This window comes from Tauraco erythrolophus, chromosome 14 (genome assembly GCF_009769465.1).
Source record: "Tauraco erythrolophus isolate bTauEry1 chromosome 14, bTauEry1.pri, whole genome shotgun sequence".
NCBI lineage: Eukaryota > Metazoa > Chordata > Aves > Musophagiformes > Musophagidae > Tauraco > Tauraco erythrolophus.
In genome coordinates, this window is record NC_141478.1 from 17,724,067 (window position 1) to 17,739,113 (window position 15,047).

General features: G+C 36.6%; 1 protein-coding gene across 1 annotated transcript in view; it reads right to left on the reverse strand.

Moving 5' to 3' along the window:
- OTUD7A (OTU deubiquitinase 7A) overlaps positions 1-14,655 on the reverse strand; it is a 53,455-nt gene extending 38,800 nt beyond the window's left edge. Inside the window, exon 1 of the mRNA XM_009978540.2 lies at positions 14,505-14,655. Coding sequence (XP_009976842.1) covers positions 14,505-14,655 — 151 coding nt within the window. The remainder of the gene's footprint in view (positions 1-14,504) is intronic.
- Positions 14,656-15,047: the final 392 nt, after the last annotated feature.

The window sequence follows — 15,047 nt, forward strand, 5'->3', positions numbered from 1 at the left end:
GTCACTGTAACTGATTAGCATAAGTGTTTTCAGTTGCTGTCTGTACTGGAAACATGTAAGCTTGCCCCCTTTGCCATGACTGCTTCTCCTTTTGGCTTATATTTTCACAAGCATTTACAAATAAGAGACGTTTTGATTTTCCCATTGACCATAAAAAAGAAGAGAATCATCAGTTTGGGAGGATTACAGAGAAAATTTGTAAGTTAAAGTAGAGAAAACTACAGGCAGCAAAGAGAATTAGGGGAAAGAAAGAGAGGAAATAAGAACAGAGGCATTTATAAAAGACAATGTGCGAAGAAATACAAATAAATCCAAAAATTTAATGCAGTGTAAAATAAAAAAAAGTAAACAGATCTAAAAAAAAAAAAAAAAGAGTGTGATGCGATTTGGACCACTGCAGAAGCAATGGACAAACTGAGAATAAACCAGAAAGGTTATTAAATTCAGAGCTGTCCAGCACAGAGGATCTGGACAAGGATTTCTAGTATTGTGACATGGCAGGCAAGAAAGCTTCAGATGGAATTTACTCAAGAAACTTGTGGGGCTCATGAATAAAGCTAACTCTGTCTAGCTCTCTTTCTTTTAACTTTGCATACCAAAAGCTTTTGAATTTCTAAAGCTGCATCTTATTACATTTCAAACTGAGATTTGAAAGAAGGAAAAAAAAAAAAAAATCTGAGCTCTGCTGGGTCAGAAAGGACAAAAATAAATTCATGTAACATCAAAATCAAACATATGCCCCCAAAGCCTCTTGGGGTAGGTCCCCCCTTTCCAGTCTCACTCCTTGTCCAACAAGTTTCAGCAGCCCTCTGGTTTGGAGCAGACTCACACAGTGCCTCTGGGGCCCCAGGGCCTACCCTTTCTATTATCTAAGTTCCATTTGTACGTCTGTTCTTCTCTGAAACCTTCCAGACCCTGCTCCTCACAAAAGTCCCTGCTCTGTCACATCTTTTTTATTTTCTTTAATTGTCGTCTCCTGCACAGGCCTTCAACAGAAACGAACAATCTTTCCTATCCCACAGCAGTTACACCTGGCATAGGCACTAGCACATCCTCCATCACATGGTTGAAGTAGAGACAACAGGTAATTCATCTATTTTGAACAGTTTCGTCAACTAAATAGCATCAAGACAGATGCTTTGTTGCAGTCTAAAGGACAAAAACCCACAAGACTATTTTTCAGATTGTCTGCTACTTGGTTGTTGGTTTTTTTTCACTGTTACATAACTGATGCACCCTACTGTTCACTGACTGCTAACTTGTTTCTATGACATATTACTGAATTTAAAAAAGGTATTTCACAGGCAAAATAATGTTATTTCAGTACACACAATCACATCAGCTGGCAAGTCATCAGTAGCATCGTATCAGTTAGTAGCAACTGAATTTTTCCAAAGCAGCACTGACACAGCGGGTTTACATGAAAGGCTTTGAGTTTCTAATGGTCAAAGAACATCAGTCAGTAGAAAGATGGAGCAACACAAAGATGGTTAGAAAACACAGGTAGTGAATCATGATCAAGATGCTGGAATCAAATTAACTCACTAACTCAACAGAAAGAATACTCTTACGGAGCAATTATTTCCAGAACAGCTGCACGTGCTGTGTGAGTCAGAAGGTGTAAAATTTAACAGGACTGAAAGGTCTCTCCTTTAAAACCAAGTGTTTCTAGTGTGAAGGAACAACAACACAACAACAAAAAAAGCTGCAGCTGAGTAAGGAATGGAGGATACACTCTGATTGAGGGCTGGTACTGACGTTTTAACGTCAGAGACAGCAGGCATCTACATGAAAGGGAAATTAAAAAATAAACTCAGTTACACTGTGAAGCTTCTGTCCTAAATAATAGTTGCTTGAATAACAACAGGAGGCATTGTCAGCCTGAATTAAAAACAAAGACTTAGATAAAACAATATATAATTTAAGAAGCCACTTATCCATTTTTGCCTTACCATCTCAATCTGGATTAGTAAAGGGTTAAAAAATATTTTTATATTTAGCCTTGATTACTAATGTTTTCCTGTTGAGGCACACTAGCAAGAAAACCAGCCCAGGGACAAGACTGGGAATTAGATGGACAAACTACGGAGCAAATAGGTTAGTCAGAAATTCAGAATAAAACACTGATTTTCCTCAGACTCTGCAGCAAGGAAATTGGGTGCATGCCAACAAAGAGGTCAAACCAACACAGAACAAACTTCGCAGGGCAAGAAATATTCCTGTAGTTATTTTTTTGCTTATCTGGTTCTGCCTCAAGCTGCATGTAGGCTGCACCATCCCGCACACGGGATCTCTGCACTGTGTACATACACATGGTATAGCGCTATAACAAATGTGAAAAATTTACATAATTACTTTTTCCTGAGTGGAGCCAAAAATATTATACTATCAGACAGCCAAGGGTTTGTTTGCCCATATGTTATTTTAAAACCTCACCACTTTGTTGAGTTTTTAATAAACTAATACCTTGCACAGTTGTTTTTTTATAAAAACCAACAATACAACTATATAGTGCTCTTTATTGAACGCTCTCTTGGGAAAGTTTCAGGGTGACCCTCTGGCAAAGTCCTGATTTCTTTCTTTTAATAGATATATTTCCAATTCACTCCACATTTTAATAAGCTGATCAGCTTGAAAGCTGAAATCTGAAAGCAGAAGAGCACTAGAAACTTCAGACTTGTGCTTTAAACCATTTGCTTCAAGACTTTCACATATTGTAATGTTTTAGAGGAGAAATACACTCTGCCTTCATAAAGGCAGTATGGGTAGCACCACTCAGGTTTTATCATAGTTTTCACAGTGCTTAGACAGCTGCATTCACCCTGTTTTTTCTGGGGAATAAGAGTCCAACCTTTTTTTAACCTAGTCTTTCTGTAGTCAAGTCTTTAACCTGATTATGCTGTGAGGAGAACGTGACTTCTTAACGCTCTGCAGCACATGAGTAATCTTTGCTTCCTAAAGCAAATAGGTTAGTCAGAAACATGTTAAGCACATGATTTGTCAGATCACAACTTGTACTCTCCAATAACAAAAAATCAGGCACCCATTAAGCAGCCCACGCTAGTTGTACTGATACTAGATTTTATGGTTTTCAGGCAGGTAATATTCAGGCAGCCCGAAGCAACATGCTATTATTTAGTTTTTTGCTTTTTATTATTTTGGCTAAACCTAGCTTAGCAGGGTTGTAACAGTTAATAAATCTATTGTCTTTCACTTCTTAAAACAGATAAAACTAGAGGACATTTCTCATTAATCAGTAGGAATAGCAAGCATGCAGCTATAAAGCACTCCCCCTGCCAAGCTTTCAACTATCCACCTACTCCAATATGTTAAAAAGAACATTTGAAAGGTCATCGGCAATTTTTGATTTACTGATAGACAGAATGCTAGAAAGGACACAATTTGAGATGGGGAACTAGGAAAGATCAAAATAGTAAGGACATTTTAAAAGGGGCAGAAAATTCTGTCTAAAGCAAACCAGACCAAAAGCATATAAGAAAAAGGATGCAGAAGGGGAAGGTTAGACAGAATTAAACAAACCACTACGCAGCCTGTGTTTACAGTTCATGAATGGATGGTGCATATATCTAAGAAGCAGAAGCAATAAAAATATCCAGTAAGAATTAATGTGAAACTTTCACAAAACAATAAAGGAAAAAAAGAAGCCAAAATACTAAAAGCAACTTGAACAAGATTACAGAATTATGTATTTTGGAAAATAAAAATGAGGTCTACAGAAGCACAAACAGACGACGAACTGGACCAAGAAACTAAGCTGAAAGGAAGAGAGAAAACATTTTTCAATGTGACAACTACAAGAAAGTAAAAAAAAAGGTATTTTGGTGAGATGGCAGTAAAACTAAAACGGACAGACCTTTCGGCATTTTTAACCATTCTAATCTGGAACAATATATGCCTATCTACTTCAAATTTAATTTTTGTTTTGTTGTTAAAGAAATTCACACTTGAATGTAATATTATTTACAAAACACTTTTTTTAAAAAGAGAGAGACTACTGAAGAACCAATACCATCAATGTAATTTTCAAGGGTTTTGCCATCTGTTCTTAAACATTTTACTATCATTATCTGTATTTTTTACTAGCTAATTGGAAAAAATTACATCCCACTATTATTAAAGCTAATGCAAAGTTTCTGCAGGAAAAAAACTGTCCCTATTAAAAAAAAAAAAATAATCAACAAAGAGTCCCTACCCACAGAACAGGAAAAGCCTTGCTTGCAGACAAAAGTTTGGCTTGCAGACAAAACTTTTGTTTTCAGTACCATCCCAATAATTGTAACTCCTTCAAATCTACTTCAGAGACTCAAATACTCTGTGATGGCATACAGAAAGGCGTTCTTGGCATAGCAGCTGTCCCACAAATACAAAGCATCAGCTCTTAGGTGGGGGACATGCCATCTCCCCTTTTAGCTCCTTTAATGGAATCAGCATTTTACATGAGACTGTACTGTGGATCAGTAACAAATCAATGAAACAGACACAGGAATTTTCAGCAGGAAGGCTTGATTCACGTAGTCCTTCCCCTTATGAGGGTGAAAACTACCTGTAAGGATGTACAATCTCAGTGTTTTATAAATGACCAGACACAAATCCAGCATTTGCCAGGCTGTATAACATACAGGGCTCTTTTCCCATCTACATTCTTCTGTGCCATCTTGCAGCTTAGATTTCAGGCAGTCATGCATGTTAAAAAGTACAACAATATGAATCTTTACATTGTGGCACCTTCCTTCCAAGAACACAGGAAAGAAATCTCAGCTGAAAGTGCAGGCTGCAAGGCTGAGACAAATGAGAAACACTCAGAGTTTTACAGTTAGGTCGGAACAAGACAAGCCCTCACAATGTTTCATAGCATAAATCTAGTAACAACTGTTATCATCCTGACTCACAAGTCCCCAGCTTGACCCAACAGAATACAGCCACTACGGACAACACAAATAGAGAGGGCACGAAGCTAACTTTCAGGTAGAGAAGGATAACCAACCTGAGGAAGGCACTGAAAATCAAGACACGATCTATGAAATGGAAGTGTAAGTTCAATTTGAAGCCAATACAGGAAGTAACACTGCAGGCTAATGCATTTATGACGATATCTTGCTAATACACTGGGATTCATGCTTTTGTGTAGCTTTACATTTAGATGAAATCATTTGAAATAATCAGGTCCCCAAGAGCTCTACATTAAGGGCTCCTCATGAACAAGGATGTACTCAAGACAGACCAACTTATGGCCAACAGCAGCAAAAGTACAATTTTTGTTCTTTTGGGGTTATATGGGTATTCAATTGCACAGGAGAATTCAAAAACGCCTGAAGGTTGTGAACTGATTTAGCTCTCCCAAAACAGAGGAAAGCCTTTGAAATTCTTCCTTTTCCTATCAACCTCAGCTCTTTCCTGTCTAGGTTTAAAGTTAAATACTGCACTCCTGATACCCTGTATATTTGGGAAATGGAAATGTTCACATTTTCCACAACAGAAACTCAAAGCTGAGCACGGTTAATGTATTTTGTCATTGACAGGGATTCTCCCTGCATACCTGTGTATCCTCTTGGGAGGATGATGTTTTGCGAGATGCTGTTGGTTGAGAGGATTCATAATTGTCAATAATTATATGAAATCTTCAATTTTATTTAGGACCAGAAGGGAGCATTATTGCCTTTATACAACTAGGGATGTTGTTCAATCATTCTACTATCTTGTCCAAATTTTCGCAGGAGCCCTTATTTAAATGTCTCAGCTGAACCTGACTAACTTCTATATTTCTATCTTTTTAACGCAGCACATGTTTATAGTTCTATGTGCTGGTGAAGTTACAATTAACTGTTCTGAACTAGAAGAGTTCTGACGTTTCACCCTCACCATTTCATAGGACTTTTTTTCCATAGGACACTCTCCAAATATTTGAAATTGTGATTACAGACACAAGGTAATCAACTAGCTAGTGATTCCACTTTTAACTACAAAAGCTTTTTTGCTTCTTCAGTTCTTACTAAGTGATAATTCTAAGAGCTCTTTCACTGGATACAAGCTATCTACTAAACCTAGGAGCTTTAGGAGACTCTGCTAGAAAGGCATGTGGAGAAATGATAAGAAGCTTCTGCCTTTCGAGATTATTGATTGATCGTTAGTTTTCACCAACATAAAACACACCTCATTCTGTGTCACTAGGCCAGTGCATAATGATTAATTTTTCAATACATATATACACAGATATTTATATATAAAAAGATATTTTTTATATATATTTAAATCCTCCAAACTTGACAGTCTGTTAAGATATGAAGTCTACCATCAGCTTCTTTCCCATGTAAGGAAGTCTGTTCTTACAAACCAATCACTAATAAAGCAATCCACAAGTTCAGTATAAATGCAGTCACTTCTTCCTATTTGGCATGATGTAGACTAACAAATATTAACAGGCATAAGTTAAGAAGAGGAACTCAAGATCAGCTTTATTCCTTCTGAAAAACTTATATGCAAAACTAGGACAAAATTAGACCATAGGTTTTAAAACAAGGTTTAATTTTAGTCCATGTTCTCAAAGGAAAATAACGTAGGGAGGACATTTTGTTAACATTTGCCTCATATTCTCCCAGAATGCAAAGTCACTCAAAGCTGAACAGACAGCTGGAAATGACAATTTTGATCTCCGTGTAACGAGACATTGGTAGCAGCTCAGCTTCCTCCTCCCTTTGCCAAGCCTTCCATAAGAGAACTAAAAAAGGAGTTGTCTGAGGGAGAGGAGAATAAGAGACTATTTTTGGAGAGTTAGCTTTGTACACTCAGCCACATAACAGTACTGTAAATTTCTCTCTCTCTCTCTCCATTAATTACATGCTTTTCTTTGAATTCTGCTTGTACACACTATTCTTTGAGTAGATGTCTATCTACTACATCTCTGCCTTCTTCCACAGGGTCAGTCTCTTACTGCATACATTTCAGGAATGGAAAGCAGATCTCCTGATTTCTGAGTTAATGGTGAACTACATATACCTCGATTAAGTTCTACATAAAGCTGAAAACAGACAGCAATTACTTTTCTATCATAGTGAAATACTATCTCATTTATAAATGAAACATTTATAAATGAAATATTTATACAAGTAAAAGGGCAGTCTTTCAGTTAAATGTATTATTTTTGATGCCGTTTGGATTCTTCATGTTTTAATTAAATTTTTATTATTATTATTATTGCCAGTGAATTTCTCAAATCCTCCAGTTCTTGATGCTTGTCTATACCATCAGCATTTTAAAATACTTCATCCTATGCCTTCCCCCTACATTCAAGTGGTCATTGCCTGCCCACCTGCTGCTTCCTGAAAACTGAGCTCTTTTCTAACTGATTTATTAGTAATCTCCACGTTTATCCACACCTACAGCCCTGGCACTGTAAACCAAATACAACATAACTTGTTTTAAAGATTAAACTATTTTCTTTAAAGTTTTATTTCTGCCTTAGGCCACATTTTAAGAAAGTCATACGTAACAACTCATCTGAAGAGAAATCAGTTCTCTACCATGCAATCTATCTGTTTATGCTTAAGTCTTTCCACTGACTTCAAGGTGCCTTTGGGTCTGGCTGCCATTAACAAGCATGCATCTACCAAGATGACGTCTGGAGAGTCTTGCAGCTGATTTCATGTTTTCTTGTGACACTAATCTAACACGTATTCTCATTCAGTCCTGCACAAAGCAGCAACACATGTCCACCAGCATGGGCTGCTTTTCAAACTATTTTGCTGAGATTGTTTCTTACACCTGGCTCACATTTATTGTCAAATTGCTCTGTCAATATTAACCACTTGAGTGTGTGCTTTTATTTTAGCATGGTTTTAAGTATAGCTACAATTTTGCGTGCGTTTGCTTGTTTTTTCCCGTTATTCTCAAAATTAAGTGAGGGCTGAAATCCAAATCTCTAGGTAATTAATGGAAATCGTGTAGCATCGAGATGGTCCTACCTTAGCACATTTTAATTCCATCAAACTAAAAGTAAGGCAAAAAGCAATACTAAACCTTCCATTCAGCTCTTCTCACCTCCTGCTATGTTCACCTTGTTCTCATGTCCAGAACATCTCCAGTTTTTCTATTACAGGTCAGGGAAAAGGGGCTGGGGATCTGTATAAAATTTATTATAATACTAATGTTACGCTTTTTTCACTTATTTTGCACAGCAATTGCTAGGTTAGTTTTAAAGTGAAAAATAAAATTATCTAAGAAAGTTTGGAAATGAGCTCATTTTAGACTCTCTTTAGTGCTTTAAATTTAGAAATTTATGATCTGTTCACTTTTTTTGAAAATTGAGGCACTGACCAACAACAAATAAGAGAATAATGGCAAATGCTTCCTAGAACAATCAGACTTAATCTCAGAAAAAGTCTTTACTGAATGCATAGCATAAAACTGAAGTTATAAAAACCCTATAAGTGGCATATACAGGACTCAAGAGGTCAGGTCACGAAGAGCAAATGAAATAACACTTTAAAGTTCTCCAGCAGAATTGTAGAGGTTCATGCTGTCTTTATTTCCACAAGGGGACTGATAAACAACTGTTCCAGCCAGTGATTTCTCAAGAATTAGCAATCGCTGCCAAAACAATAGGTACCTCCTTCCCTTGCACTTGACTATGTGGATGCAATTAATTTGTGGAACGAAAAAACTACTGAGGGGTTTTTTTGAGCTTCTTTTGACATTCAAAGAAATTGGAACTGATCTAATTTTAAGAAAAACAGTAGTAAAGACCAGCAAAGGTTGAGATATATGGATGCTGACTCTTTCTGTAAAGGAGCAGTTTAAAAACTATTTTGGAAATAGTACCTTCATAAGCTTATCAGGAAAAGTAAATAAACTTGAAAGAACACGTATTAGTGAACAGGAAAACAGTCAACATGGAATCTGAAAAGTTGGTTAGCAAATATGCAAAGCAAAAATAATCTTAAAACAGAGACCCAGTGAAGTTTCAAAAAATATAATACCTACTCTACATAATCTTACATACAGACGTATGCTTTCAGTTCTTGGGAGCACACAAACAAGGTGAAAACCTCAAAGTGCTGAACAATATGTCAGAGAGATATGAAATCAAACAGATGAAAGACTTGGGAAGTAAACATCGAAAAATTAAAGTGAAGCTAGAAAATAACATTTCTAAGAAACAAATGGTTTAGCAAGTATACAATCTTCTTAACCATAATTGGCAGAGCTAATGAAACATAGTTTCAATTTATGAATATTAATTTCAATCTAAAATAGTTGTATATAGAAGTCCAATATTAGAGTTTTATACCAGATAGCCATGAAAACGTTTTAAGTTGCTTTTGTTTTCACAAATATGACAGCACAAGGCAAGAGCATGCTCTTGGCCTTTATTAGAATTAAAAAGATTTCAGATCACTGATTTCTATTCTTTTTAACTGGAATCAAGGGGGAAAATGGAAAGTATGATAAAATTTTTCACATACTTTTTTCTTTTTTTTAATCCATTCATACATCCACATTAAACTATTCCATAAATTACTCCTGTGTTGCACTAGACTCATCAAGAGAAAATGCTGGCTATTAAAATCAATACTGAACACAATTATTTTCAAAGAATGCAACTACTAGCACTTAAGCAGAATTATTTTCACAGATATTTATCAGTGTACGAGGAACATATCTATGAATGAGATTAAAGGCTGGGTATATATTTTCAGCACTCAAAAGCTAAACAATTAACCACTGACAAATAAAAGGGAGAGAAAATGAGTATCAAAAGTAGAGAGACCTGAAATAGTGATATTGGTGACCTGTACAATCAAACAGCACCAGAAGAGCATCTCCCAGGTAATAAAGATTGAGTAGAACAGATGACCTCATTCTGACGTGGAGTTTTGCTACTATCTTAAACATTCAAGTGGACTCTAATAGAATATTCTGCTTTTCTGGAGTTCCTATTTTCAAAAATGAGGCTAATCTAATGAAAACACTGAATTCTTCCACTTAATGAAACGACTCTTCTACAATAATACAGAATGAAATGTGTTCTTCTATGTCCCAAACTGTGTCCTTGTTGAAAGACAGTATCTCACTGTCTTTCAACCACCTAGTTTCCCATAGCTAGTATTCCTCATGAAAGACAGGATAATAATACCAACAACCATAAGTTTAAAAATAGAGGGCATTTTGGAAGAATATACAGGGGAAAAGAATTGGTAATCATCTTGTCCTAGCACACAAGATTCAATGTGAGATTTGAATGCAATTTTTAGAAGTGTTTTTAAACTTAGGGAAAATACACAGGTTCACACTATGCTCTAGTTCAAAATAAAGTCTTTGTCTCAAGAAATTATGTGAAAGGTTGTTAGAGTAAGATTTACAGTAACGAGACGGGTCTTGTTTTCAGGCAGGTAGATTGAATAAATCTGTTGTGGTTTGTTTTGGAAGAGAGACAAACTTCTACAGTCTTTCTTTCTCCTGAATGAAAGTGCACAGAGACAAGATCTCAGGTCTGCAGGCCTGTAGCAGATGTTTTTGATACAAAGCGATTTGCTTCAAGCATATCTGATTCGTGAACCACTACACTGTGTAATGTCAGACCCAGTTTCCGTGTTCCCTGAGTCAAATGCTACTCAGAGAGCCAAACAACTGTCACAGTCATTCTCTCCACTCTATAATTTGCTGACATATGTGGTGCTCATATATTCTCCTCAACCCATGTTTTTATTTATCTGGTACAGTCAGCAAATAGCTTTTGGCGTCCTTTTATTTGCATATGGACACACTCATCATTCTTTGGTTGACTTGTAATTGTTCACATAAAAACATCAGGATTTATGATATCTTGGAGATGCCATGAACTTGAGGACGCTTATCTGTGGATGTGCAGTCTCTCAAAAGGTAATTTGTGCTGGGTGTTTACTTTAAAGTCTCTGCAAGCTTAGAGTCAAAGATGTAAATAGCTATCAACCAAATGTCCTCCCTGGAGTCTTAAACAAGGATGAACATTGCAAAGTCTTGTAATCATAACCAAGCTGAAAGAACTATGCTTCTCGTTTTAATAATTCAGCTGTAATAGTAGCTAAGAATTTTAGCTGGGCTGGTAGAAAGCTGTTCTTTCAGCTGGAAAGAATGGTGGAAGCAGTCTGGGTGGTCTAGCACAGCATTCAGACAAAGAAAGCAAGAAGTGCCACATAGAGGAAGAAAAAGCCCTTCTTTAAAAAGTACAGAGAGGTACCAAGAACAAGCAACCGAAAACAAGCATGAAGCGTTCCATGCACAATATGCTGCCAGCAACTAACAGAGCAGACAGAACACTGCAGCTTCTGATGGAAGACAGATTCTGATGTGGAGACCGATCATCTGGAGAATTCAGCCCAGAAATAGCTCACTCAGCTATTGCTCAGGCATGCAGGCACAGTGTGGGCATAAGAAAAAAATTTATACTAGTACAAAGGAGGGTAGATGAAAGCCTCCTGAATTGTGAGAGATAAGATGCTGTTTGGGTTAGCTGTACATAATCCCGACAAAAGGATTTTTCTCATGATCTCAGCTACCTTGGGTTCTCATCCTAGAAGTGGGCATGCAGTTATTAGGGTGCTCAAAAGTAAGAAACAAAAAAAGCTAGGGGCAGAAATAGGAGAGAAGAGTATTCACGTTTTAAAGCTACAAAGTCATTCTAAGCTCTCACTAAACTGAGTTACTAAGCATCCACAGCACATCAGAGAGTGGAATAAACTTTGTTTACTCATATGACTATATCTCTAATGAATGTATATGAGTGGTAAGGTAAACGATTTTGTGCTGTCAAAGCCTCTGCTTGAAAACAATGAATAATCTATACTTCACAAAACACCAGTTTGATATAACTCTATACGATAAATCTAACTTTCTTTGCTACGCTTAATTATTATTTAACACAAATGGTGTACGTTTCCAAAATAAATCCAGCCATAAATGTCGCCACTGTTATATTGAACAGTTGGGAAAAGGCCTTAGTTTTGAAATATTCATATACAGTTTAATGAAAAAAAATCACGGAATCAATGATAACACATAGCTCTATGACGTATCAGATTGTCATCTCAAGTTTCAAAAGTTTTCTTTAACAGCAGAAATGGGCTGTTTATAAATCTCCCAGACTATCAGAATAAACTGTAATGTAGGGGACGTTCTTTACAACACTCAGTAAACCTGAAGCATGGTGGCCGAGGAGAACACCGCATGTTGTGCACAATACTGTCCTGCGGCATCCACAAGACAAAGCAAAACAATTAATATATTAAAATAATTGGATAAGTAAGCAGAAACTGGTTTCCTTGATTGTCTACAGGACATTGAAATTCAAGAAATTTCCCCCAAAAGATAAACAAAGTAACAATATTAGAATGGCTCTGAAAAAGATGCATACTCTCTCTAGAAGTATGATATGAACATTCAGTCTGAGCAAGTTATAAAAACAGAATCTGTGAGCAGATCAGAAAGAGAAAAGGCTATGAGATCCTAGAAGAACAGACCAAAATTTGTGATTACATGGAAATGAGGGTCTATACAAGCAAGCTTTTTTGGCTCAAAGTTCTACGACAGCCATTTTGGGGCTACAAACTACAATCAAATCTTGGAATTTCTCAAAAATATTTGTCCATGCTTGTTTTCAAATTTTGAATTGAAAATATTATACAGACATCATCATTCCAAGACCAGGTGCAATCCATTTGCTATGGCCTTGTGCACCATGGCGTGCGGAGTTGCTCTTCTGAATATTGTTTATCTTTAAGCAATTACTTCATAGTTTTCAGTGCTGCTTACAGAGTCAAGAGCATCTACACACTGTGACAACTACAAAAGACAGTCATAATGGTGTAAGGGTGACAGTCCCTTCTGTGTCTTTTTTAAACAAATGGGAAACCACGGGATGAATTACAGCACAAGATATGGTCTTTGTTAGAAGCTGTCACACCAAATGCAGCTCCAACTCCATGTGAGGAAATGTTGCTGTGAGCACATCTTGTCCAGAACTAGCAACAATCCCTTTTATTTTCGTAAATACCTGTTTAGGAGGAAATAATTTGAGCTAGATGCATATGTCTATTAGCCAGTTCTGAATAATCAAATTGCTTATTACTTATTTCTTTGTTAATATGTATGGTGTGAATTTATTCATCTACAGAAATGATAAGTACAACATAGAAAAATACTATTCTGTATTTATTTGGAAGCATTATCCTTTATAGCAAGGAAAAAGTATAGAAAGGAAAACAAGATAAGTGACTCTTCTGAACCACCTCTGATATGCAGGAACTCTCTTTCAAATTTTGGCAGTGCTCTATCAGCACAACAACTGACAACCTGTCCTGATATTGCTGAGAAAAAACTTCTCATTGTTTTTCAGAAAGACCAACACACAGAGACAGGCTCTAGGCTAGAAGGACGGGTTGATCAAATCAGTCAGACAAAACAGAGGTCTCAAATATAGCAAGCCAACGAGGATATTCATAGCTAGGAATTCTAAGGTTTTATTGCATGTAACACAGGTGACGGTCAACACTGCAAAACTGTGTGCACCTCCGTGTTAATAATATATTATTCCTCATTACTGAAAAACCCAGAGCAATAAAAGAACTTATGGCAAAATTTAAAGCTTCCAGCGTACATATGATAAAGTGAAATTGCTCTTGCAAGAAGAATGTATACTTCTAAGTCTGCTGTGTCTATTCATTAGTTACTTTGATTTAACACACGATTTCTTAAAGTATATTAAGATTTTAAAAAAAAAAAAAAACAAAACAACCTTTCAGGGAAAAAGTCCAGCATGCATGTATCAAGCCCACAGAACCGCATTGCAATTTACATAGATATCAGCTACTCATTTCTAACTTCTAATCTTCAGAATTGTTGTTAGCCCACATCAGAAGAAATTAACAAAAGCATTACAAAATGCCTTCAAATATTAGAGATGTCTTTCCACTTTTACGCTTATAAACTTGAAACAACTGCAATAAAATAAAGACCCAGTTAATTCTTCTGATATGGCTTCTTAGATGTTTTTCAACCTAGCCATTTGATTCCTGTACCATAAAGTTCAGGTATGCATATTAATCACTGGGGCCCAAAAAGATCTCAGGTTTCTCTCTCACTTTAGACTAAGTTCATTTCAGACTAAACTTAGCAGCTTTGCACAGTGAGCCAAAACATTTACAACTACTTTCAGGCAGCTGAAAATTACAAAATTCAGCTAAAGCCCCTCCCCTCTGCCCCTAACACATATACTTTTAAGGTATGACTGTTAACAACCTAAAATACAGCAATCTAACACTAAGAACTTTTTTAAGCCTTTGCTGAAAACACCTACCTTCGTATAATCTGTGGTCAGTTTATTACAAGAGTTGACTTACTAGTCAAAATACTAAGAAACATCTGTTTCTGTAGATCAGAGTTTTCTTTCTATGACCGGTTCTTGCTTTATGCAAGCAGTCAACACAGGAAATACTTGTGTCCTGAAAGCTTACCTTCCAGTAAGTCTCTTGCCAGACCTGGTTCTGCCCCTGTGGACCGAACAAAGTCTGACAGGACTGCATCCATATCAAGAGTCATGTGATCATTCAGAGATGCTGCCAGACATGCAGCAGTAGCAGGACTCGCTGGTTGGCTAGAAGGCATCCATCTGCCAAGGAAAAAGAGAAACAGAATTTTAGAATATACTCCAAAGTGGTAAACCATGTTTTTCCTCTCTTCCCCAAACAAGAACATTAAAAATGTTGAAGCATTCGAGTTACAACACATCAAAATAAACAGCATTTGTCATCCATCTCTGCCTTAACCTAGAAGCTGTTGATCACTCACACTGAAAGGTTTTCTCTTTCTTAACAATTCACATTTTTCTTATGTGCAGCTTGTAAACAATTCTGCAGTTTGAAGACTTCAGGCCAGCTAAACACAGGCATTGCTCATTCAAAGTACAATCACCATATCATTGGCACTGCTCATATACTGAATGTAGCAAATATTTAAATGTTTGGGTAGCCTAGAGATCTTTTGCCTTGCTTCCTAAT